The sequence below is a fragment of the Adiantum capillus-veneris genome, chromosome 20, assembly GCF_014529385.1.
Source record: "Adiantum capillus-veneris isolate H3 chromosome 20, ASM1452938v2, whole genome shotgun sequence".
NCBI lineage: Eukaryota > Viridiplantae > Streptophyta > Polypodiopsida > Polypodiales > Pteridaceae > Adiantum > Adiantum capillus-veneris.
This window is the reverse complement of record NC_140950.1, coordinates 28,017,467-28,045,055: the sequence shown is the minus strand read 5'-3', so window position 1 is coordinate 28,045,055 and position 27,589 is coordinate 28,017,467. Positions and strand designations below refer to the sequence as shown.

Below are 27,589 nucleotides of genomic sequence, written 5' to 3'. Positions count from 1 at the left end.
CATCCTGCTGAGTATACTTTGCATATTCCATTCCAATCAATACATTAGCCAGATTATCTAAAATCTGACGAGGAATGCAACCATACTGCACGGAATGGATACCAACCATAAGAGGTTCCTTGATACGATTCACAATGATTTTAGCCACGATTTTATATATAACCGGCATAAGAGTTATGGGCCACCAATGCGATAACTGCTCACAAAGTGCTTGCTTGGGCAATAATTTCAGCAAACCCTCTTTCCAAGACAGTGGCAAACACTGTTTCACCCATGCAATGTTCATCATGTAAAGCAAAGGTTCTTTCAAAGGCTCCCAGAAGGAGATGAAAAATTCCACAATGAGCCCATCCCAGCCTGGTGAACGCCATCTTCCAAGAGCAAGCAATGCCGAGTGCAATTCATTTTCTGTAAAATCCGCCTCCATGGCCAAAGCATCATGAGGCAAGACAATTGAATGCACTATAGATAACACAATTTCGCGTGCATAAATAATTCCAGCAGATGGTGCAGGGGGGGCAGCGAAAACATTCGTAAAATGTGACACCATGGCATCCGCAAGCTCGCGCTTTGAGGTTGTCCAGGCTCCAGGTTGGAACATAACCCGCTTAATAGTTTGAGAAGCCCTGGAATGATGCAAGTGCTTAAAAAACTGTTTCGAGGCACATCCCTTGTCCATAAATGCTCGATGGCGAGCACGAGTCTGCCATTTAGCCAATTTTTGTTGATCATTATGCTGCAAACACACATGACCCTGGCAAAGAGCTGTCAGTTCACTTTCCAACAACAAACGTGTGTCAGCCAAGATTTGAAGTTGTTGATACATATGTTTGCGTCCTCAACATTGCCACGTAATTGAAACATGTAATGCTTACCATAGTCCTGAATTACACTCTGCACGCGTAGAACAAAGCGCACCCAAGCAACATCAGGATCAAGATACATTTGTGCAACCAAAGGGGGAATAACGGCATAAATCATCTCGCGGAATGCTTCATGTGAAAGATAAGCATTGTTTATGTGCAACAGGCGTTTCTTAGAAAAAAGATGATTAGAGTGTAGTTGCCCATAGCGCAATAGCATCACAACGTGAGTATGATCAGACAAAAGCAAAGAATGGTCTATGAGCATTTCGCATGCAAACTCATCAAATTGTTGCATGCCGAGGACGTACCACCGATCTAATCTTGCATGATATGTAGAAAAAGCATTATGTTGAAATGTGTACCCTGAAACATTGGGATGCAATAAAGTCCACGTCCAACATCTGTGTGCATGCAACAAGATCTGACCAAGCCTGCAATTTTATGTCCAGCATATGAGAGTGTCCTGTGGTGTTATCCGATAAAGTAGGTGCATTGTTAAAATCACCACAAAGCAGGGCATTAGAAAGCCATGGATAAGAAGATATCTCACGCCACAAAGCAAATCGTTGTCTCGAGGCCGTATACGCATAGACACCACCAAATTCATAAATCAGGCCATTAATCATGCATTGGATCACCATCCAACGATCGTTTGGATCATTATATGACAAAACTGGCTGCAACTCATGCCTAACCATAATGAGAACACCCGAAAAACCCGACAAACTAGCATATGCTATCCAAAATCCTGCAAAAATACGAGCATTGCCTAGCATATTCATGCTTATTATTCTCTTGCAAAACCACAATGTCTACCTTACATGTATGTACATAGTGCCAGGTTAATCTCCATTTGTCAGGGTTACATAACCCACACACATTATATGAAATGCATTTAACAGAACTATGCATTCAAGAGATATGTACAGAGGCAAAGTAAGAAAGGGACTAGGTTGACGTGCCCATAAGCACATCAACATCACCAGCCCGCGACTCAACCACAGTATTCTACATGCCTGTCTCAGAGGCAACAAGGCCTGCAAGCGATTGAGAAGTCCCATGAACCACGGCATCTCTGTAAGAGAGCACCACCTTGTTCCATGCATCCGCAAGAGTGCGATTATCATTACAGGGAAGAGGTTTTTGCCCCGCAAATTTTACTTCAGGAGGTACATAATTACGAGAAGAGATCTGCGAACGCATTTTAATAGTTTTCTTAGGAGTCACCCAAGGAGATCCATCCACCGACTCCACCTTTTTCCCTTTGTTTTTGGTTTTAGGAGTAGACACAAACTTTCCTTTACCACGAGGATTGGGGGAAACAACAGATTTGGCCTTGCCTTTATCCACTGATAAAGCACCAGGCATTGCAGAAGCCGCAACAACGACAGATCTGGGATTAGGGACATCTCTCCCAATAGAAACCACAAGCTGCGGGACAACTGAAGGAGGGGGTTGCAAAATAGGCTCAAAACATTCAAATTGCATATGTCCACATTTCCCACAACGAAAACATGAAGTCGCAAATTTTCCCCATCTGAGCTTAAAAGGGCGTTTCCCAATGAGTGGGTCTCCCGAATTGACAGTAATACCTTCAGGAATGGGAACATCCGTATCCCAAAGCACACAAAAGCGATTTGTATTGGCATCAAGTTTGGGAAGACAAATGACTTTTCCCAGACGTGAGACGAGCATAGGAAGAAAGTGGCGCCAAGTGCATGGGAAATCGGGGATTTCCACCCATACCGGGCACTTATGACGGATTAAACTTTGATAGTCCTTGGTAAGGGCCCATGGCATTACATGTGTCATCTGAGTATAGCTGAAGAACAAAGGAGACAACTCAAGCAACATATTACGGGCATCAGTATCTGCTAACAGAACTTCATAAAATCCTCTGGCACCAAAATAAACACCTCGAACTGCCCAGCGTTTAAGAAGGAAGTCTACCCACTGACCCACATCCTGTGCAGTCAGCATCTTGCCCGGGAAGAACAAAATAACAGCATTCAAAGCATATTGCACCACTGGGTCCATCAAAGCTTGGACATGAATGAGCACTTCAGTATCAGGTTCCTGCCCCACCCAAGCATTTTGAGCACCTTCAAAATCTTCTAACAAACAAGCTCGGATTTCACCCGACTCAGGTGCCATTTGTTTTTTGCGTTTGTATGAGCTGATAAAGGACACACTGGAATCTAACATACACTGAGAGCGTAACGTTTATGTACTGCTTACTACTGGAAGTCAAACAAAACACCAAATTCTGCTTTCAAAAAAAACACCAAATTCTATACACTGCCACAATATTGTACCCCATAAAAAGTGTCTGTACACAAGCCTATTCACTGAAACTGAACTGCGGCTAAAATGCACCAAACCTGCAGGGGATTGAGGTTCGTGCAACTGAGAGTGCAGGAGAGGTACGCAGTGTTAGAAAAAAACCCGGGATCTAGTGTATTTTAACCGGTTGAAATTATAAAATCTTGGTTAGATTTTGAGCTTGCCTTCGAGAAAACAAGCAAATTTACTCAAGTTTTAGTGTAGTTACCGGCAAAAGCTTCAAATTTTGACCGGGCTTCACGCCTACACACGCAGAGCAGACTGACGAGAGCAGGGCTGCAGACTGCCGCGCAGCAGCAGGAGCCCAAGATCGCGAGCAGGCCTACACACAGCAGCGCGCGCACCTGTGGGCAGGAGGAGACTGCGCAGATTTAGGGTTCGCGTCTCTTCAGGCTGCGCAGGTTTAGGGTTCGCGTCCACAGCTTCGACCGACAACAACCACACACACTCAGAATCGACACACACACACAACCACATACCACACACACTCTCCGCCCCCCCCCCCCCCCCCCCCACACACACACACACACACACACACACACACACACACACACAAATTGCACAAGCAAGCGCGCACAGAACTATGGATGAGTCGGCAGCAAAGTCATCAACATTACGGCTACGTCAAGAACAGCAGCTGGAGCAGATGTCGTTGCCTGCTTTGTTCGACAGAGCCCTGCAATTGCACTCACGTAGCCTTGATCCTCAAATCACTCAGGTGAATTCCCTCTCTGCGCCCCCCACCCCCCCCCACCCCCGCCCCGCCGCTCTTAATCGATCGCTTCTTGTGGGTCATCGTAGGATGAAGCTAGGGAAGGCTATGAGCTTCTTCAACGGTGCGAAAGCCTGATAGACAAGCTTGCGCTTTTCTCCTCTAATGAACAAAAGGACGACGTTACTACAGGCGATTTAAAGTACCTCCTGGCAAGTGCTTAACCTGAACTTTTTGTTGGTTGTATTTTTGGTCCTTTTTTGGTTTTTTAGTTTCTGTTTCTGTTTTTAAAAAAAAAAAGGGGGGGGGGGGGGGGGGGGAATGGTGTGTTTCTCTCCCTTGGTTTTGTTATTGCCATAAAGCCTGGTAATGTGTATATGAAAGAAGTTTGTTGGGTATCACATGCGCCCATTGTTAGAGTCTAAGGATACTTGTATGGTAGCGTCTGACCTTAGTAGAGCAAGTATAACTCGAATGAGCACTCATTTATGTGTATGTAGTGGGAATCACGTGGATGACATCCACAGTTGGGTCCGAAAAATGTTTCTCAATTGAACAAGATCTTTATAATTTGTCAGATCCTTCAGGTGCATGTACGAAGCATCTGTACGAGGGTAATTCTTAAACTTCGCCAAATATTTTCAGGTCATCTTGCCTCAATGTAGTCCCATCTAGGATCTGCTCTAGAACCAAAATTTCCTCCCCCTCTTCCATGAACATGCAATCGTGTCTTGTGGTGGTAGTGTGAACTGTCTTATCATGTGAAGCTAGCTGTGGACACCACAGTAGGTTCTGAAAAATCTGTCTCAACTGAACAAGATCTTTATTATCTGTCAAATCCTTAGGCTTTATCCGTTGAGTATCCATATAAGGGTAATTCTTAAACTTCACCAAATATCTGCAGGTCACCTTGCCTGGCATAGTCCTGTCCTTATGTGCAAGGATGTGCTCTGGAGCAATAAGGAACTCTAGTAAGTCTAGTTCGCTTTGGGTTGATGATATTTATAAAGATTGTATACGATACAAGCCGCCTTCTTGATAACCATGAGCCACAACAAAGAGATCTCTTCTACTACATCTTGAAAGCAGACTCCCAAGACCTTTAGAAGTTGCTTTAGAGATGGGGAAGATGTTAGTTGAAAGCTTAGGTACATGTAGCACATCATGCAAGACGACATTTCTAAGAGAGATGTTTCCAACTCCAACCATAGCCTAAGTAGAATAGCCACCAATGTGAACCGATCAACATATAATTTGATAGCTCTCCATGGTGTGACACATATGAGAGGAAGCCCCACTATTTCCACTCACTCTTGGCCACGGCTTCTGTCACAAAAATATAGAAGCGTAACTAACTGTTAAATGCAATTCATATATTTGAGAGAATTTGGGAGAGAGAAAAAGCTTGACACATCATTGGGGACTTGAAGATTGGCTGGTTCCCCCCCTAAAGAGAATATCTTCATTTTAAAGGGGAAATCTTTACAAGCACAGGAACGGGGCTAAAGCCCGTCCTCTATTCTTTCTTTGTTCCTTTCTTGCTTCTGACTGAGAGAGTGAGAAAACTACTCTTTGATTATTGAGAGGATTTTCCCTTTGCTGTGAGATTTTGGGAAGCTCTCGTAAGAAAAACAAGGGAGAAATACGCAAAATGCACGCAGACATGCTTGCTGTAATTTTCTGCACATAATTTGAAAATGTTACTTGAGCACGTTCCAATGCCGAAATAGAGACCTTCTCGCGATGGAATTGCACCAGACTTTGTGTACGCGCAGTGTAGGTAGAGAAGAATTAGATTCTATGAGTACTTTGCTGAAATTCATTCTAATAGAGGTGATTAGGGGCAGAAAATAGAGAAGTTGTAGCAGCTAGGTGTGAGAGAAAGAGAGTTTCCTTCTACTTTTCGCGATGAATCTTCCCCCACAGCAGCTGTCACAAGACGAGCACCACGTGCCAATAGAAAAGAATAGACTGAACAGACTTTTAACACTTAATAACAACTGAACTGAGAGAGACGACGTGACACGGAGTGGCGGAATTCCACCCCAGAGAGTATTGCCCCGAAACCTTGGTGTCCCTTTCGGTATTTCTTTATATTGCATCAACACAGTACAAGCCGGTACTCCAGACTCTGCACCTTCTCCAGGAAGTATGCCTTGGCCTGAAAAGCAGGTATAGTGAAAAGCTTCAAACTCAAGAGCAACTGGTCCAAAAAGCGCCAAAATTTGCTAGCGCGATTTGCGAAAATCTGTACAACTGCCACGTCAGCACTGTCAGTGCGTTTTGCGGAAATCTGCCATGTCAGCACTGTCAACGTGAAACACGGAATTCTGCACAGCCACTTCTGCCACGTCAGCAATTACCAAAAGATCTAGGTTGTGTGTGGTGGGTGTTGTTTTATTTGAATCCTTTATGTCTCTTGGGCCCCATCGGACAGGGTCCCATAAGTTGGTAGGACTTCTTTTGTTGTTGCTTGTTTTTCTTAGGGTTTAGGCCCCTCGGCCGTGATCTGAAGGTTGGCTTTGCTGTTTACTGACTTGACACGTCAGCAGTTTGTGACATCTCCCCTTCTTGAAAGAGAGTATTCGTCCGCGATTACAACATATCTGCAAAACTCAAGTTAGCTTAAAAAATTTTGTGACGGTTATTCCGAGGGACAATCAGTTTGCTATTTTTTTTGTTAAGGACTTGGCTTCCTCTTTCGGCTCATTTGATCAAGGAGTTGGCTTCTCCTTTCGGCTCTTTTGATCAAGGAGTTGGCTTCTTCTTTCGTCCAGTTCAGAACTCTCGATATGCTGGTGTAGTAAAATTAGCCATCACACCCAGACCGCACTGATCTTCCACGGGTGTCTTGATGCACTAAAATTACATACCCAGACAATCCGATCCAGTTAGGAATATTCAGTAGTTGGCACATCACAATGCAACACAAAAGCTTACGTATGCATGTTACAGGACACAACAAACAGCGCTGTTGAGCACTCCCCTGAGACAAACGTTTTGCAGTATGAAGCTACTCAATGACTACCTCGTCACTCCTCCCGCAAATAACCTAAAAAGGTTCGGGCCATGAGCTCAAAGGACTGTACAACCAAACGCTCCCCAGACCGCAGTCTGCGTCGCTTGGAGGTTCAAGCATATAACCAAATGCTCCCCAGGCATCGCCTTGTGTCATTCGGAGGTTTTCTAGCATACAACGGAACCGCTCCCTAGGCATCGCCTTGTGTCGTTCGGAGGTTTTCTAGCATACAATGGAACCGCTCCCCAGACATCGGCCCGAGTCGTTCCGAGGTTTTCAGACATACAACGAAGCGCTCCCTAGGCATCGGCCTGCGTCGTTTCGAGGTTCAAATAATACCAAAACAGTATTTCTCACTTCTCCACCCGGGTAAAAATCACCAATCATTGAAACCATTATTTAAAACCAGAGTCAAACAATTCAAATCGGCACGAAGACAGGTTTAGAACAGATAGCATCTACTTCAAGCAAATTTTAAACAATATTTTCTCAAACAATGTTCAAAAGTATCTACCTAGAAAACAACTAGAGAGGTCATTCAAGGCTTTGTTCGGACAACCGAACTTTGAGGACAATTGGTTTTCCCTTCTGCATCACGGTGATGGTTCGGTTCCGAACTTGGAGAGTTGCATCATTCTTGTCATGCCAGGGCATGCCCAAGAGTACGTTGCAATTGCCCAACTTCATAATGTGGAAATCGGCTTTTCCATGATAATCTTGTATAGTCACTGGAAGAGCACCAATGAGCAATACCACTTTCTGAGTTTGCCCCGTGGCTAGCTCAGCTTCAATTTCTCCACCCTCTGTAACAGACTCGGACATTCCAAGTCGAGAATCAACCGCGACACCACAAATAATCACTTCAAAACATTTCATAGTTCACAATTGATTCGACGCTTGCCCGACGGAGTTTCGTGCCTAGAGATATTGGCCCCAAAGACTGGCGCCCCTTTCGTACTTCTTTTTGTATTAATCTGTGTTCAAAGTACAAGAGAGTAGGCAGGCGCTCACTCTCAGACTCTACGTCTAGATGCTCTGAGTTGTGAGGCCCTTCCCACATATTTAAATGTTTACAAGGGATGCTAAAACCAGAGCCTAAAAGCTGAAAATCAAAAACTGTCTCTCTCTCACTAGCTCTCTCTCTTAAGAGAATAAAGCAAGGCTTAAATAAAACGCTCTCTCTCTCTCTCTCTCTCTCTCTCTCTCTCTCTCTCTCTCTCTCCCCCCCCCCTTGCGTAAAATAAAGCAGCAAAATGTGCGCCAAAATCTGTCCCAAAAGCTGCCGTAGAACAGTCCGCCAAAAAGCACCGCAAAAAGCGGGTGTCCGTACGGCCTGCCACGTGTCAGCAACGCTTTTTCCGGGGGACTGCCGTACAACCTTGCCATGTCAGCATTTTGCGGTCAGCTGCAGCCACGTTAGCAATTGGCACTCCGAGGGTTCCCACAGGGCAGCCACTTCATCACTATCTTGGCTAGAGGGTGTGTGTGTACTGTGCAGCCACGTCACCAGTTTGTGACATACCCCCCTCTTGAAAGCATTGTAATCGCCCTCGATTATGCTTGTAAAACAGACAGAAGCCATAAACTGTCTTAGCAGACACTGACTGTTAGTACCGACGCACTAGGAACACACATCTAGCACATGTACCAATCGACAGTCACATCACATGACATCAATTGACATCACAGACATCACATGACAAATCACATTCAACATTCATTCGGATCTTAGACCATGATTTATCAGCAATGCAATTAGCAATCGCATCTAGATCCACTCAAGACCTCATAGATGCCTGATTGACTAATCCTTATTGCAACCATGTCTATCGAGATCATTCAGACCAAAATGCTACAGTCATTTCGTCTATCAGTTCTTGCACTTAAACAAGTCAAGAAGAAATCAGTTTCATATAATCCGGAATTCCATTTCATAAAGTCATACAATAGAATACTGTCAGCTCTCAGTATCCCTGAAGCCCAAAGAGACATCAGTGACTCTAGTATTCTAAAATCAAGGCATCTGTTGACAAAGGAGCCGAGTAACTCCCCTCTTGTGCAAACCCACTGCACCTGATCTCCAGCCAAGCTGAATTCGGGGTGCCATTTGGAGTAGACTATGCTAAACCAAAAGCTTCAAGGTAAAGGTTCACAATCTGAGGAGTATCTGCTAGGTCCTCTGTCACCAGCGTGTGACTACTATCTATCCTTTTTGTTGATTTCGTTCTTATTATCTAGTTACTTTCACTTTTTGGAAACACCCCTCGGGAAATCTAACTGCCCTGCATTGCATAGCTAGTGTGGAACTGTCCAGAGGGAGTCCAGGCCTGAGGGCAAGAGAGCACTAAAGTTGGACAAGGACTATTATGGTTAGCCAAGTGGGGTCATTGACTAGCCATACTGGAATCCTTTGTTACAGAGGCTACATTTCAGTTCTGGGTGTGGTTGCAGTGTACAAAGAGGGTCGGATGACCTAGAAAGATACAATGGCAGCATCTCCTAAAATTTAGGGAACTGCTATTTTGGGACTTGAAAATGTGTTTGCGTCATTACCTCCGGAATGACAAGGAGAACATTTTCTTACTCTGCCGTGAAGTCAACTGGGCGACCGGTTGGGAGATTTTTAGGCGGCAACCCCGAAACGGGAAAATGCTTATAAATGTGCCAAGTGGCACCTTCTGGTGCACTTTCCTCATGCAAGAGAAGGGGGCGCTGAATTTTAAGCTGGGAGAGGCTCATTTTCAGATTTTGTCACAGGTTAAGAGCTATGGAGTGCTTGCTTTCCCTCCTATGTACAGTGCGGTGCCAGGAGTGATGCCCTGCACGCTACGCACTGCCCTCTCTCCCCCCTATGGCAGAATGTTATGCCCCTCTAGTGGGCTTTTCATTTGACCAATGCACAGTTGTGTGAGTTCATGCGCGATTGCCGAGGCAAGAGCCTCTTGCACAGGTACTGGATTAGCTAGCGGCTAATCCCCCGCAGGTACAGGTGAATTCGGAGAGGTTTCACGCCAGAAATCTCGTCCGATTCAAAGGGCAAGTAGCCCTACAGGTGCGGGAGCTCGAGGACTTGCTACGGATGCGACCGGCATGCGAAACGGAGCCCGAAACAGTAAATTACTGCCTGCTGTGTATTTTTGCAGGTTTAGGGTTTTGGCCCTAAACGGACCCTAATACCCCCAGGAGGTTCGGGGACGCAAGGGGACCGTTGTATAGGCGATCTGGCGCATTTTCAGGGCTGGAAAGCAGAGAATTCAGCGTGCTGCAGATTCTCGCCAGGTTTTGCAAAGTGCCCGTATGCGTCGGGAAAGTCAGTCAATGCGTGGGAATACTGACTGTGAAGGGTTCTAGTACAGTTATGCTGCCGAAATCAGGCCAGAACAGTCAAAATTCAGCCAAGGTTGTGCGGGGCAGCTTGTAGGGATCCACAGCGTTTATTCCCTCTGTTGAACAATAAAGAAATACCGAAAGGGGCGCCTAAGTTAGGGGCCAATCTGGTGTCAGTCTACTCATACAGGTGCAATCTAGCAGCCTGTATCCCTCTCCCCTTTGTTGTGTCTTGAAAGTACATGTAAAGTGGACGACAAATTAAATGGGTGAAAGTTAAATCAAGGTTTAAAGTAAAGTCTACCGCCCTTTTTGGATTGAACAGGCCGGTTTCATGGTTCCATCGACGGGATTAAATCACTTTTTCCCATTGAAGTGAGCCTTGGTCAGGTTGGGCTTGAAGACACAGGGGATCATAGACCAGACACAGGAAATAGCAATTATGGCTGACAGACCAGATGATGTGACTGAAGAGGTTTCCTCTTCACAGGGTCAATAGACACATGAAGTGGGTGAGTCCTCAAGACCACCACAGACGGATGATGATATATTCAGGACATAGTTGGCTACTGGTGTGGCTATGTTCACACAAGTAATGCAGAACCCGAGGTTTTTAGCCTTTCTGCAACCTCCTGTTCCGTCTCAGCAAGTTGGGTCACTGGATCATATTCAAAAGCCTGTTAAGGCTCGAGCACAGGTGATTCATACTGCACAGTCAATGGAAACACCTGTACACTTGACGGAGAACATGCAGTCTCCACAAACTGTGCCTAAGGTGCAAGAATAGGTGGCTGAGATGCCAGTCTTTCAAGTTGTATCAGTTCAGCCCGCCACCTTTCAGCTGCCTATAGCTGGTTCTAATGGGCAGGGAAGCAACCTACAGGCTATGCAACATATCTTCCCACCACCTTCAGTACACCCTGGCTATTTTGGAGGTGGATCGGTATTCCAGAGCATGGCTGGTCATGCACCTGGAAATCAGTTTTACACGCCAGGAACAGTGTTCGGGGGTGCTCAAACGATGATGCCTAACCCCATGTATGGTGTCACGGGCATGCTACCAGGGTTTTAGAGCACTCAGGGCCAATTTGGGATGCCACAGGCAAATTTTGGTATGGTTGGAATTACAAATTAGCAGCCAAATATGGCGTTTCCAGGTCAAGTTAATAGCGGTCGGGGAACACAAATGAACCCTAACAATGTTCCCATGTTTCAGTCACTTCCATATGACAATTTAACGCCGCTGGAGAGGCCAACTCCGTACAAAGAAGGTGGCAAAGGTGTGTCATTCACGACCTTTATAGGGTTTGATGACAGGAAGAAGGCTCTCTCATTCCTCCAGCAGTTTGACAAGGCCTATGCAGGGGGAAACTTTACAGAGGCTTCCAAGGTCCGCAAGGCAGCCACTTTCTTGACAGGGAATGCGGGACAATGGTGGACAACTTTATTGCTTCAAGGGCAAGCTCCGTCCACATGGATTTACTTCAAGCAGATTTTTGCAGCAGCATGGTTATCTGATGATTTCGAAGCAGATGTCATGACAGAATGGCACCAGCTTAATGCTGCTACTTGCAAGAATCTGGATGACTACAATCGGAAGTTTTGGAAAGCTCTACTTCCAGTAACTTCCTATAGGTTTGTGCCATTGACAGAACAGATTGAAAAATACTGTTGTGGCCTACCTAAAGGATTGAGAAAGTACTGCACGAAGACCAAAGTCACTACTTTGACGCAGCTCATCGAGGTAGCAAACACTGGTAATGGTTTGCTCAAGGGAGAAGATTGTGAATTCAATACTGGCGTCAAGGAAGGATCAGCCAAGAAAAATTCAACGAAGAAGCACGTTCCCAATGAGGCTCCAAAAGTGACTCAGGAGTCGGCCAACGCAGGGAAAGGCAAAGCTACGGCTGAATCAGAAAAGGGACTAGCGAAGAAATGGAAAAGACGTTTTCCTCGCAAGTCTGAAGAGCAAAAGAAGGTCCTGAGGTCAGAGAACAAATGCTTTATTTGTGAGCAGCCTGGCCACATTGCTTACAATTGTCCTACAAAGAAAAGGCCAGCTGATTCTAAAGACAAGGAGGACAGGAAAGGAAAGAAGCCCATGGCTGGTCTAGTGCCAGATATGGTGGGCAACAAGCCAAATTCAGATGCAAGTGAGCTTTGCAGAGCATGGGGAAAGGTCAGGGATCAAACAATGCTTATTTTCTTTGATCCAGGTGCCAAAGCCAACTTCATTTCCCCAGAATTGGCTTCAAAGTTGGGAATCAGACCTGAAGAGATGGGGTATATAGCAGAGGCAGGTTTGGCATGTCCTGGCCATACAGAGGCTGTGACACCCATCATTGGAAAGTTGCGCCTACATATCCAGTCCTATGTAGATGCTGAAGAATTTTACATCATGCCACTGGACGGATGTGATGTGTTGTTAGGTATTCCTTGGTTATTTCGTGTACAGGGAATCATGGATGCCTACAACAAAAAGATCACTGTACAGAGCAGGGGAAAGACTCACATTCTGGATGTAAAGCTTATAGGGGAGTCTATTCCCACTGTATCAGCTTCTGCTATTACTTCTGTAATGAAAAAGCATCTTTCTGCGTACTTGGTTTTTGCACGTGAAGTGTCAGATTGTGATGAATAAAATTTATCTGTGCTAGATAAAGAAAGGTCAATGTTTTTACAACAGTATAGTGACTGTTTTTCCAATTCATTACCGTCTCAATTACCGCCAGAGAGACCCGAGGACCATGCGATAGATTTGGTGCCAGGCAGTAGCCCACCAAATAAGCCTCCGTACAGGGTTAGTGCGGCTTAGCAGAAAGAGATAATGGGCCAAGTACAGGAGCTGTTAGAAAAGGGGCTGATTCAGCCCAGTTCATTTCCATTCTGTTCTCCAGTGTTGTTGGTGCAGAAAAAGGATGGCTCATGGCGTATGTGCATCGACTACCGTGCACTGAACAAGAATACCATCAAGAATAGGTTCCCTATACCTAGAATTGATGATATTCTAGACAAATTAGAAGGAGCAGCTATGTTTAGCAGGATAGATCTAAAGAGTGGGTACCATCAGATCCGCATTAGATCAGAGGATGTGCACAAGACTGCTTTTAGAACAACGTTTGGCCTTTACGAATTTTTAGTGATGCCCTTTGGTCTCACAAATGCTCCTGCTACGTTCAATAGGATGATGGACAGGATTTTCCGTCCACACCAGCAGTTTGTTGGTACATTCTTTGATGACATGATAGTCTACTCAAAGAATGAAGAGGAGCATAGGCATCACTTGGCCATTGTATTCAAAGAGCTACGCAGTCATAGGTTGCTCGTCAATGCAAAGAAAAGTGAATTTTTTCTGGAAGAGATTCACTTTCTGGGACACATTGTCTCAAAGGATGGTGTCAGAATGGATCTTGCAAAAGTTGAAGCGATCAAGTCATGGCCAAATTTGAAGACGGTGCACGATGTCCGAAGTTTCTTGGGACTATGCTCCTATTACAGAAGGTTTATCCGAAATTTCGCTGAGATTGCTTCACCTTTACATGCTCTTCAAAAGAAGGCAGTCACCTTTAGATGGACACAGAAAGAGATTTCAGCTTTTAATCTCTTAAAGGAAAAGATGACTTCGGATCAAGTCATTGTGTTGCGAGATCTTAGGAAGTCATTTGTGGTCCAGTGCGATGCTTGTGGTAGTAGCATTGGTGCAGTGCTAATGCAAGATGGCAGGGTAGTAGCCTATGAGAGCAGAATTTTGCAAGGGCCAGAGATGACCATGCAGGTCTATGAGAAAGAGTTACTGGCTGTGATTCATGCGCTCTTAAGTTGGAAACACTACCTGCTAGGTGCATATTTCGTTGTCCAAACGGACCATCAGACCTTGCGATACTTCTTGACACAGACAAAGTTATCTGAGAAGCATATGCGATGGGCAAATATCTTGTCCATGTTCCATTTTCAGATTGTGCATGTGGAAGGCAAGAACGTTGTGGTTGATGCCTTGTCAAGGAAGCCACAAATTTCAGCTGTGTCAATTCCTTATCATCATGAACTTGATGATATGAGGGAACAGTATGCAAATGATGAAGATTTTGCAAGGGTCTTTGAGCAGCTAATGGATGGACAACGTCATGAACACTATCTTCTCAAAGATGGGTTCATGATGATGCATGGCAGATTATGTGTCACAAAGCCATTGCGACGCAAAGTTATGGAAGAGAGTCATGTCCCACCGTATGCAGGGCATCATGGTATCGATGCTACAGTTAAAGCGGTTGAGACATTCTTCTACTGGCCTACATTGAGAAGAGATGTGGATGCCTTTGTGCGAGAATGCCTAATTTGCCAGAAGGTCAAGTTTGACAGGCAAAAGGCACCGGGGTTATTGCAACCACTACCTATTCCAGATAACCATGGGAAAGTATTGCTATGGATTTTATCTTTGATCTTCGGAGAACGCAGACAGGAAACGATGGTATTTGGACTATTATTTGCAGATTCAGCAAGCAGGCTCATTTTATTCCTGTCAGGAAGAAGATAAAGCCAGATCAGATGGCGCTTGTTTATGAGCAATATTTTCAAGTATCATGGCATGCCACAGTTGATTGTTAGCGACCGTGATCCACGCATGACAAGTTTGTTCTGGAGAGGCTTGCTTGAGAATATGGGCACAACGCTCAAATTCTCTTCGTCATTTCATCCTCAAATAGATGGGCAGTCAGAAGAGGCAAATTCTACTGTCCTAGATCTACTGAAGTGCTATGTGTCAGAGCATAAAGGAAAGTGGGAGCAGTATTTGCCATTGGTGGAGTATGCATACAATAATACAATGCATTCATCAACTGGCAAGGCACCTTTTGAGATAGTTGAAGGTGGCAAGAAAGTTCCTCCCATAGTGCATACAAAGGACAAGATATTTGAAGCAGATAAGTATGTTCAGGACATGGATGAAATGTACAAGAAGGTCAAAGTGGCCTTAGAAAAGACTCAGGCAAAGCAAAAGAAAGCAGCTGATCGTCACCGTCGTGAAGTGGTATATTCACTTGGTGATTGGGTGCTTCTACGCTTTGAAAAGGCAAGGTTAAAGAAGATGAAGGGCAAGGAAAGACTGTTTCCAAAGCTCAGCATGCGTTACTATGGGCCTTTTCAAGTGTGCGACATAATCAGTGATGTTGCATATAGGCTGAAATTGCCTGACAGTTGGAAGATTCACAATGCGTTCCATGTGAGTCTTCTCAGACCCTATGTGGGTGATGTGCCAGAAGATATGCAAGCTGAAGATCAGCCGGAAGTCGAGGAACTTGACGAGATCTTGGTCCCCGAACAGATTTTGGCACACAAAGAAAGGAAAGTGAAAGGCAAGGTTGCTAGGCGTTACTTGGTAAAGTTCATAAACTATCCACCAATGGATGCTAAGTGGATGGAAGAAGGTGAACTTGCAGAGTCACCAACTATGTTATCACTTTACCTGGAAGCCTTCGATTTGCAACCTACCTTGACCCCTTGAGTTTCAGAGCTACATGGATTGTCAGTGTGACAATGGCCTTTGAAACAAATGATGTACATGGTATTTAAAGTGAGCTCAAATGAAATACCTGTTACATGAATGTTAGAGCTGTACAGATTGTCAGTTTGGCAATTGCTCTTACGGAATGTCCAAAAGTTTGGTTAGTGCTATAGAAGTGAGTATTTCTTGTCAGTTTGTCAAGGATACAATAATTGTTTCTATTAAAGAGTACATGTGTAACTGCATTCTTAAACTGTCGGTTTGGGTATGCTCGAAAGTGTTACGGGATCCAACGTGTACTATAAGACAGTGGCAAAATGTGCAGCTACCATTTTGTCATTGGAAACTTAGTGACTCAAAGCAATGGCAGAGTGCGAAGCTACCACTATGTCATTGGGACAGGGTTCACACGCAGGCTATACATGTGTCGACGAGGTGTTGAATACACCAGGGTTGACAATGAGCATGTATGTGTCGTACATGTGTCGACATGTGTTGAATACATCAGTGTTGACTAGGAGCATGTACGACATAGATGCAAACGAGGACGTTTGAGATTTCAAGAGGGGGGTATGTCACCAGCGTGTGACTACTATCTATCCCTTTTGTTGATTTCGTTCTTATTATCTAGTTACTTTCACTTTTTGGAAACACCCCTCGGGAAATCTAACTGTCCTGCATTGCATAGCTAGTGTGGAACTGTCCAGAGGGAGTCCAGGCCTGAGGGCAAGAGAGCACTAAAGTTGGACAAGGACTATTATGGTTAGCCAAGTGGGGTCATTGACTAGCCATACTGGAATCCTTTGTTACAGAGGCTACATTTCAGTTCTGGGTGTGGCTGCAGTGTACAAAGAGGGTCGGATGACCTAGAAAGATACAATGGCAGCATCTCCTAAAATTTAGGGAACTGCTATTTTGGGACTTGAAAATGTGTTTGCGTCATTACCTCCGGAATGACAAGGAGAACATTTTCTTTCTCTGCCGTGAAGTCAACTGGGCGACCGGTTGGGAGATTTTTAGGCGGCAACCCCGAAACGGAAAAATGCTTATAAATGTGCCAAGTGGCACCTTCTGGTGCACTTTCCTCATGCAAGAGAAGGGGGCGCTGAATTTTAAGCTGGGAGAGGCTCATTTTCAGATTTTGTCACAGGTTAAGAGCTATGGAGTGCTTGCTTTCCCTCCTATGTACAGTGCGGTGCCAGGAGTGATGCCCTGCACGCTACGCACTGCCCTCTCTCTCCCCTATGGCAGTATGTTATGCCCCTCTAGTGGGCTTTTCATTTGACCAATGCACAGTTGTGTGAGTTCATGCGCGATTGCCGAGGCAAGAGCCTCTTGCACAGGTACTGGATTAGCTAGCGGCTAATCCCCCGCAGGTACAGGTGAATTCGGAGAGGTTTCACGCCAGAAATCTCGTCCGATTCAAAGGGCAAGTAGCCCTACAGGGGCGGGAGCTCGAGGACTTGCTACGGATGCGACCGGCATGCGAAACGGAGCCCGAAACAGTAAATTACTGCCTGCTGTGTATTTTTGCAGGTTTAGGGTTTTGGCCCTAAACGGACCCTAATACCCCCAGGAGGTTCGGGGACGCAAGGGGACCGTTGTATAGGCGATCTGGTGCATTTTCAGGGCTGAAAACAGAGAATTCAGCGTGCTGCAGATTCTCGCCAGGTTTTGCAAAGTGCCCGTATGCGTCGGGAAAGTCAGTCAATGCGTGGGAATACTGATTGTGAAGGGTTCTAGTACAGTTATGCTGCCGAAATCAAGCCAGAACAGTCAAAATTCAGCCAAGGTTGTGCGGGGCAGCTTGTAGGGATCCACAGCGTTTATTCCCTCTGTTGAACAATAAAGAAATACTGAAAGGGGCGCCTAAGTTAGGGGCCAATCTGGTGTCGGTCTACTCATACAGGTGCAATCTAGCAGCCTGTATCCCTCTCCCCTTTGTTGTGTCTTGAAAGTACAGGTAAAGTGGACGACAAATTAAATGGGTGAAAGCTAAATCAAGGTTTAAAGTAAAGTGTACCGCCCTTTTTGGATTGAACAGGCCGGTTTAATCCTCCTCCTCCATCCACTTCGCATCCAATGCAAGATAGTTCTTGAATTTAACCAAGAACCACCTTCTCACTTTACCCTTATTCTTTCTGTCCTTATGTGCCAAAATCTGTTCAGGAACAAGGATCTTCTTGTTTTCTTCCACTTCGGATTGCTCATCAGGCTCCCCATCTTCGGGCACATCACCTTTAAAAGGTTTCAAGAGACTCACATGAAATGCATTGTGAATCCTCCAAGTGTCGGGCAGTTTCAGTCGGAAGGAGACATCAATTATCTTTTCGGAGATCTGGAAAGGTCTGCAGTATCGCATACTAAGCTTTGGAAAAAGCCTCTCCTTTCTCTTCTTCTTTCTAAGGCGTGTCTTCTCAAAACGTAAGAGCACCCAATCATTTTTCTTCAATTTCAAATCCCGATGATGGCAATCTGCTGCCTTTTTTTGTCTTTTCTGAGATTTCTGCAAAGCCTCGTGGACCTTGGCAAAAGCCGTGCCAAGTCGTGCGTGTACTCATCGGCTTCAAAAATCTTATCTTTCGTGCTTAGGAAGGGTGGAACCTTCGGAGCACCTTCAATAGTCTCAAATGGCGCCTTCCCCGTCGAAGAGTGTACCGTGTTGTTGTAGGTAAATTCCACCAAAGGTAAGTACTTTTCCCATTGAGTCTTCTGATCCGAGATGTAAGACTTCAATAAATCTAGTACCACTTGAATTAGCAATCTTAGATTGCCTGTCAGTCTGCGGGTGGAAAGATGACGAGAACTGCAACCGTGTGCCAATGTTCTTTCAAATTGCCTTCCAAAACAAACTCGTGAATCTGGGGTCCCTGTTGGAGACAATCGTATCAGGCATGCCATGTAATATGAAAATCTGGGCCACAAACAGTTTCGCTAAGTGATTCGGCTTGACTGTTTTCTTTATTGGAATGAAATGAGCTTGCTTGTTACAGCTTTCACCTCCTCATGGATGACGACGCGTACGATATGCCCGTTCCATATTTGTCGTACGTAGACGATCTGTCGGAAGAAATCCTTTCAGAGAATCTTGCTTTGCCTTTACCGGCTCCTGCACCAAGACCTCTTGCCGCCCGCGAGATTCTCATCATCTCCGATTCGCCGGAACTTGACATCATACTCATTACGGATTCTCCAGAGCCAGAAATTGCAGACATCCCTGCACTCGTACCTATTCATGCACCCGTCCCAGAGCAGGTAGTCCGAAAAGTACTCGTGGGGATTCCGTCTCCCACGTACTCTCCCGAACCTCCTAACCCTCTAGAAAGAGAGTACCTGGTGCACATCTTGCAACGCCGTTTCGGGTTCCAGAGGTGGTCAGTTTGGCGGATTACCATTCGGTGGAGCAGGCAAAGTTACCACATTACGAGTTCCTTTTGACTTGTTTCCCATTCTTCGCACACCACATTCCGACATGTTACGTGGATAACCTCTCCGAGATCCAGACTTCCCACACATTGGTTCCTTTTCACGCAGAGAAAGTCGTGCCAGATTACACCCCACTGACTCTAGAGCTCCACGAGATCGAGGATTTCACGGAGGACAACCTGGCATTTGCCGAGTTTGCAGAGCCACTACACACACCGCCTACTTTGCCTACAGGTTGGTCTTTTCTAGCCTCGCCTCACTACGAGTTGTGAGCTTGTTATATCGGACTCAGGGACGCAACTGTTAGACTTACACCACTTTGCTGCTTCATAGGTCTAGGGCATAATTGTACGGCTAGTAGTATGTCCCCGGGCTAGCCACCCATAGTCTAGGTTGTACCTGGTCTGGCCGCCCAAGTTTGGGGCTGGCCACCCACTTTTATCCGAGTGCCCACATATATTTCCATATATCATTTTCGTTGGGTCGTGGGGGTTTTTATCAGGCCTTGCCCTACCTCCCCTTGGGCACCTATTTATGGGCCTTGGGGGGTACCCACTTCCACATTTCTCATCACAGAAAGATCATACTGCTTGTATTGAGGGTCTTCTGCTCATGGTAGTCGTGGGGGGAGTGGTCGCCCCCTCTTCACCATCTCTTGCATTTGTGTCTACTCTCTCTCTCTCTCTCTCCTCTCATGCTTCCGCACACGTGCACACTTACATGGTATCAGACGCCAGTTGAGTCCAAGGCGCATCATCCGCATCAGGTTTTCCTCCCAAGGGCTGGATCAGCCAGCGTTTCATGCAAATTCTGCCAGCGTTTTGCAAACAACCAGGCGCGCGTTGAGATCTGTATTTTTCGTCCCGGAGGATCCCCCCCCTACCTGCGTTTTTGCAGATCAGGTCCGTGTTTTTGCATTAGGCTGCTAGCGCTTCACTTCTGGGATCATTTCATCGCAAAAGTGCAGCAAGTGGACTGCAAATTGACCCGCGTTTTTGCAACAGGAGGGCAACGCTCAGCTTCTGGACTCCGGATTTCGCCACCACCTATCCAGCCTTGGCATCCGGTGCCTTGCCGGCGAAGTTCCTCTTCAAATCTACAGATTTCAGCCATTACCCCTTGCTGTTTTCTCTGTTTTCAGACCATCTGAGGCAGTGATAGTGATTCACCACCCTTCCCTACACCCTCTGCACCGCTCCGGACCCTGCCGAGATTGTACGAGCACGCTGAAAATCGCTGGACAGCAGCGTTTTCATCACTTCGCAGTTGCGTTTTTGGGTGGACAGCAGCCTCTTGGCTTGTGTTTTTTACAGAGGATGAAGTTACCTGCTAGGACACCATCTGGTGGTGGTCCGTGCGGTCTCTCAGTGACTGCTGCAGTACACAGTATCTTCGACATCCGCTTGATCATCTACGGGCGTACAATCCTTGGGAGATCTGAAACCGGCCTGTTCAATCCAAAAAGGGCGGTAGACTTTACTTCAAACCTTGATTTAGCTTTCACCCATTATTAGTCGTCTATTATTCCTGCGCTATAGTGACACAAGAGAGGGGAATGGGATACAGATGCTAGAATGCACCTGTATGAGAAGACCGACACCAGATTGGCCCCTAACTTAGGCGCCCCTTTCGGTATTTTTTTATTGTTTAAAAGAGGGAATAAACGCTGTGGTTCTTTCCAAGCTGCCCCACACAACCTTGGCTGAATTTTGACTGTTCTGGCCTGATTTCGGCAGCATAGCTGTACTAGAACCCTTTACGGTCAGTATTCCCACGCATTAAAAGACTTTCCCGACGCATACGGGCACTTTGCAAAACCTGGCGAGAATCTGCAGCACGCTGAATTCTCTGTTTTCAGCCCTGAAAATGCGCCAGATCGCCTGTACAGCGGTCCCCTTGCGTCCCCAAACCTCCTGGGGGTATTAGGGTCCGTTTAGGGCCAAAACCCTAAACCTGCAAAAATGCGCAGCAGGCTGTAATTCACTGTTTCGGGCTCCGTTTCGCCTGCCGGTCGCATCCGTAGCAAGTCCTCGAGCTCCCGCACTTGTAGGGCTACTTGCCCTTTGAATCGGACGAGATTTCTGGTGTGAAACCTCTCCGAATTCACCTGTACCTGCGGGGGGATTAGCCGCTAGCTAATCCAGTACCTACACAAGAGGCTCTTGCCTCGGCAATCGCGCATGAACCCACACAACTGTACATTGGTCAAATGAAGAGCCCCCTAGTGGGGCATAACATACTGCCAAAGGGGAGAGAGAGGGCAGTGCGTAGCGTGCAGGGCATCACTCCTGGCACCGCACTGTACATAGGAGGGAAAGCAAGCACTCCATAGCTCTTAACCTGTGACAAATTCTGAAAATCAGCCTCCTCTCTCATTTTAGGCGCCCCCTCTCTGGCCAGGAGTAGCAGAATGCTCACAGAGTGCCACATGGCACATTTTCCGACTTTGGGCATTCCCGGCTAAAAATATCTCAACTGGTGCGTCAGTTGACTTTGCAGCAGAGCAAGAAAATGTTCCCTTTGTCATTCCGGAGGTAATGACGTCAACACATTTTCAGGTCCCAAAATAGCAGTTCCCTAAATTTTAGGAGATGCTACCATTGTATCTTTCTAGGTCATCCGACCCTCTTTGTACACTGCGGCCACATCCAGAATTGAAATGTAGCCTCTGTAGCAAAGGATTCCACTTTGGCTAGTCAATGACCCCACTTGGCTAACCATAGTCCTTGTCCAACCTTAGTGCTCTCTTGCCCTCAGGCCTGGACTCCCTCTGGACAGTTCCACACTAGCTATGCAATGCAGGGCAGTTAGATTTCCCGAGGGGTGTTTCCAAAAAGTGAAAGTAAATAGATAATAAGAAAGAAATCAACAAAAAGGATAGATAGTAGTCACACACTGGTGACAAGATCCATTCATTCCAGCCATCATTCGGCGGTTGCGCACTCGAGAGGGGGTGGTGACTTGTGGTTTGCTATGGACACACCTATATACTCATATATACTCATCAGAGGATTTCACACGAGATATGGCCATGCTCATGGCATATGGGATTCCAAAAATTCCCAGAGAAGACACCACCATCTTGGGTGGACAAACACTTACCACTTGACCTCAACACGTCAGATCACTTGACTTATGGAGAGGATCTTGGATCTCTTCTTGCACAAGTTCATTGCTTAGATCTACAGACTCGAGTGGGACTTCAGTGCTTTGGACTCTCTTGGAGAGTTCTCCCTTGAGGTGCGGGAGATCAGCATTGTGCGACTACATCCGGAGTCACCCCGAGCTTGGCTTGGATGGTAGTGCAATTGCTCTTCTACACTCCCGATCACTTGGTTTGCTACCTCAGAGTTGCTTACACTCACCCTGGATAACCTTACAGCAGACTTATCCCTCGACGTGGGTAGCAGGCCACTCTCAACTCATTCACATTGAGAGCCACACCGAGTTGCGGTTTGGTGGCATTGTTGGCACGGATTCCGTTTTGGTTGACATCGGAGGATTGGAGGCAGGAGATAGAGGCAAGACGGTGCACACAGATTGGTCTGGCCTTTCCTCTTCTCATAGATTATTCACAGCGCATACTTGTACGGCTAGTAGTATGTCTCCGGGCTGGCCACCCGTAGTCTAGGTTGTACCTGGTCTGGCCGCCCGAGTTTGGGGCCAGCTGTCCACTTTTGTCCGAGCGTCCACATATATTTCTATATATCATTTTTCCGTTGGGTCGTGGGGGTTTTTATCAAGCCTTGCCCTACCTCCCCTTGAGCACCTATTTATGGGGCCAGGGGGGTACCCACTTCCACATCTCTCATGACACAGAGATCATACTGCTTGTACTGAGGGTCTTCTGCTCATGGTAGTCATGGAGGGCTGGTCGCCCCCGCTTCACCATCTTTGGCGTCTCTCTCTCTCTCTCTCTCTCTCTCTCTCTCACGTGACACATCCCAACCCTATGTGTCCGTGGACAAGGTACACCATAGCAGGGTTTCCGTCAAGTCCAGTCAAGTTAGATTAGCAGTGATCTGGCACTTTTGTGAGTCTATTCGTAGACCGTGCATGCCCTGTCACTCAGTGTAGATGCATATCCTCTGGTTGCACCTTGCATAAGCATAAGCATTTCTATCAGATTCCATCAGAGTCAGTCTGGGGATTTTTCAGATGACTTTATCCCATTTTTCCCTATTTTTGACATTTTTCACTTATTTACTAAGTGACTTTTGTTGGGTAGTCAGTAGGGCAAATTGGGTAAGTTAATTTATAAGCAAACCCAAGTTAGCATTAATTGGTAGATGAGCAAAGAGCACAACAGGCTTCCCCAAGCAGCAGGTGTTCCCTCCCTCTTAGCAAGAACCTCTCCTACCTTGGTGAGGCTATTCCCCCGCATCTTCAGCCCTTGGAGTCGCCCTCTTCTCTTGCAGAGCCTAGGGCCTTCCCTCTTGGAGCTATCGCCAGGCAACCTCAGCATAATCAGCGTTGTCTTCACCAAGCTACTAACGCCAGGCAACCTCAGCATAACCAGCGTTTTTGACCATCCTTGGCAGCTGTAACCAGCACTTACTAACGCTAGGGATCAGGGCAGATCTGCAGCAAACAGCACCACAAACGCAAGAGGAACTGTCAGCAGCAGCAGCGTTTTTCATCAAACAATCGCAGCAGTACACCACAGCCGGTAAGGGTGATTTCCCACTTGCAAAACAGTCCATTTTCAGCGACAAGAGCCCTGCTGTAACAGCATTTTCTCAGCCAACTTTATCCCCCAAAAAACGCAGCCAAAAGGGACCCTAAACCTAGCGTTTTTCCAGCACTCAGATTCAGCCATAAGCCCACAAGAACAGTCTATTTTCAGCGACAAAAACAGTCCCAATCTCAGCCACGAAGCCGTCGACATCACCATCGTCGTCATCGGCATAGTTTAACAACATCAGTCCTTTGCATTCGCATTGTACTCTTTCGTGCAATCAAAGTAGACCACTCTCGCCGACGAGAGTGGGGCCTTCAGAGGAGGGTTTTACAAGCTCTCGGTGTCGTAACTTTCTCTCTCCTTCTCTCAGTCTCATTCGCTTGCACGCACTAGATCCACTCACTTTGTTCGTGATCACCGCACTCTCTATAAGACGGAAAGCTCTCTCTTTCCATAAGAACTAAAAGGAACCTTGAGCAGTAAAGATCACTAATCTTGAGAAAATACAACATTCATTCCGTTGCACCTAACACTCTCTCTTCCGCACACGCGCACTCTCATAACAGTAGGGACAGGTGGACGGAGTCGCACTCTTGGCCGCTATTCAGCAACAGTTTGAGGCCCAATCTTCACGACAGGTCCAATTCGTGTCCATCCTCCAGTCCTTATCAAATGAAGTCAAAGCCCTAACACAACCGACAACTTAGTAGGATGTCAGTTCTACATCATTAGTACGTGGCGAAGATCAAGCCATGTCAGATCCACGTGATGAGGTTAATAATCCTGAACTAAAATATTTATTTCTATTAATCATAGAATCTAATACAAAAAAAGTGGAGATAAAACCAACATAAAACCTTATGATGGTCGTCGCAATAAGCGGGTGATTGATCAATGGATATTCAAAATGGACAATTATTTCAATAACTTGGACATAACGGAACAAAAAAAGGTACCTTTAGCTGCTAGCCTCTTGAAAGACATTGCCTTTCTTTAGTGGCAAAATTGGATTGCCTTAGGGAAACAAACACCGACGTGGGAAAAATTTAAGCGCGCAATGTGCAAAGCCTTTGTGCTAGCAAGTACTGATTTTCATGCTCGTTCTGCGCTGCGTCACTTAAAGCAAACATGCTCTGTGGGTGCTTACATATCTCAGTTCTAACGACTGAACTTGGAGATAATGACTATTAGTCCCGACGATAAACTGCACTTTTTTGTCGACGGACTTGAGGCCACCCTGCGCGATGGTGTACACAAGGCAAACCCCCCTACAGTTGAGGATGCCATTTCATATGTGGAACCGTTAGGAGACTTTCGTAGAGACCACTTTCCGCTTGGTTGAGCCGGTGATTGTCCATTTGGTCTCGGATGCCGCCTCTTTTTGAAACCAGCATGACGTCTTTTATTCAGGCAATAGATCACACAATGGTTCTAATGTTTCACAGTCCCAATCAACTGCTAGTTCTTTGTCTCGATCTAGTGTTTGGAGTCCGAGAGCGTAGAATAGTAGACCAAATTTTCAAAATGATCAGCCTAATTTCAATCGATGTCGTTGAGGCCGACAATCTTTTCGACAAAATTCTTATCATGATAGACTTTTGTACGGAAATCAAGCGTCAACTTCTGTCGCTCCTCCACAACAGTCCAATTCCCAACCGTCCAGCGATGGATTATGTACACTTTGCGGTGGATCTCATTGATGGTTCCAATGTGATAAACGGTCTCAACCGTCTAATCTGCGACGAAACGCTAATGCAGAGACATCTGCAATGTTACCTTTTAATTCTGACCAATTAGTAGATTCTACTTCACAGCAAGACAGAGGCAAACGTGTTGTTAACACAATACGCGTTTTCAAGGTGGCTACATTTTTAATGAAAATTGCCAAGAATACTATGTCCATACAGAGCAGCTTGTCTAATCAAGTCTTAAGTCTCCTTGGCTTCATTTATGGCAAACTAATTTAACATTTTGGTCGATAGGGGATGTTCCAATAATTTTGTGAGCACCAACATTGTGCATCGACTACAATTGTCTATTGTCCAGAGTACTCAAGCATACGATGTTGAGCTAGCAGATGGTTCATTTTTAACCTGCATCACAATTGTTCAACAGTTGCCCTTTGATGTTCAAGATTATCAGGACATCCTTACTTTCGAAGTAATGCCATTATCCACTTATGATATGATTCTTGGCCAATGCTGGTTATACCAATATGATCCTCTGATCAGCTTTTGAGAACATACTATAACCCTTTGCAAAGATGGTCAGCTTATTACTTTGAATGGCTTATTTTGCGTACAACCGGTGACTGTCGTTTTTGCGCTGCAAGTTAAACGGATGGTACGAAAATCCGATAACTTCACAACACTTTTAATGATACATAGCATTGAAGATGTCGCATCAATACAGTTCAATCCAAACCAACACCAAAGCCAACAGGTTACCTTGAGCAACCTTTCTATAAACCATACTTGGATCTTTTTCTTAATGACTTACCGACCTCCTCGTAGACCAGTAGATCATCCGATTGGTCTAATTCCTGGTAGTGCTTTGTCTACACGAGCTCCGTATCGTCTCATATTCTGAATCTAAGGAAATTCAGAGACAACTGGTAGAATTGCTAGATAAAGGTCACATTCGTCCAAGTCAAAGTCCTTTTAGTGCTCCAGTCTTGTTGGTTAAGAAAAAAGATGGCTCAATGCGCTTGTGTATTGACTACCGCGCATTAAACAAATTAACGATTTAAAACAAATTTCCTCTTCCATGGATCGATGAATTGTTTGGCCAACTTTGCGAAGATTGACTTGAAGTCTAGTTATCATCAAATCAGAATCAAAGCAAGTGATGAGTATAAGACAACATTCAGAACAAAATAAAAATCTTATCTTTCGTGCTTAGGAAGGGTGGAACCTTCGTAGCACCTTGAATAATCTCAAATGGTGCCTTCCCCGTCGAAGAGTGGATCGTGTTATTGTAGGCAAATTCCACCAAGGGCAAAAACTTTTCCCATTGAGTCTTCTCATGAGAAATGTAAGACCTCAATAAATCCAGTACGACTGAATTTGCAATCTCAGATTGCCCATCTGTCTGCGGGTGGAAAGAGGACGAGAACTGCAACCGCGTGCCAATGTTCTTCCAAATAGCCTTCCAAAACAAACTCGTGAATCGGGGATCTCTGTCAAAGACTATTGTCTCAGGCATGCCATGTAATCTAAATATCTGGGCAATGAATTGTCTCGCTAAATGATTCGGCTTGACTGTTTTCTTCACTGGAATGAAATAAGTCTGCTTGCTAAATCTGTCAATAATAGTTCAGATGCCATCGTGCCCACTCTGTGTTATCGGGAGATTAAAAATGAGATCCATAGCAAAACTTTCCTAGGGGCGCGTGGGAATGGGTAAAGGTTGTAACAATCCCTATGCTTTATGCATGTCAAACTTGACCTTCTGGCATACCAAGGAATTGCGTACAAAATCGTCCACTTCCTTCTTGAGTCTCAACCAAAAGAAGTATCGCTCCACACCCTTCAAAGTGGTGTCAATGCCGCGGTGACCCGTAAATGGTGGACAGTGGCATGCGGTTAGAACCTTTTCCCTCAATGGCTGTGTAACGCACAACATCGTTTTCTTGATCAAGTAGCCATCCCGAATGGAATATCCCGCTACTACCTCCCCATTCTGTATTCGACTGAATACATTTGAAAAATTTGGA

At 45.6% G+C, this 27,589-nt stretch overlaps 1 protein-coding gene across 2 annotated transcripts in view; it reads left to right on the top strand.

Annotated features, from left to right (window-relative positions):
- The first annotated feature begins 3,348 nt into the window (after positions 1-3,348).
- The window catches only part of TAP46 (2A phosphatase associated protein of 46 kD), an 87,431-nt gene continuing 63,190 nt past the window's right edge, over positions 3,349-27,589 (top strand). Inside the window, exons 1-2 of one of the 2 annotated variants that reach the window (XM_086492243.1) lie at positions 3,349-3,927; positions 4,011-4,133. In XM_086492243.1, the coding sequence (XP_086348369.1) occupies positions 3,793-3,927; positions 4,011-4,133 (258 nt within the window). In that variant the 5' untranslated portion in view covers positions 3,349-3,792. The remainder of the gene's footprint in view (positions 3,928-4,010; positions 4,134-27,589) is intronic. The other variant, XM_086492242.1, reaches the window with a different exon arrangement.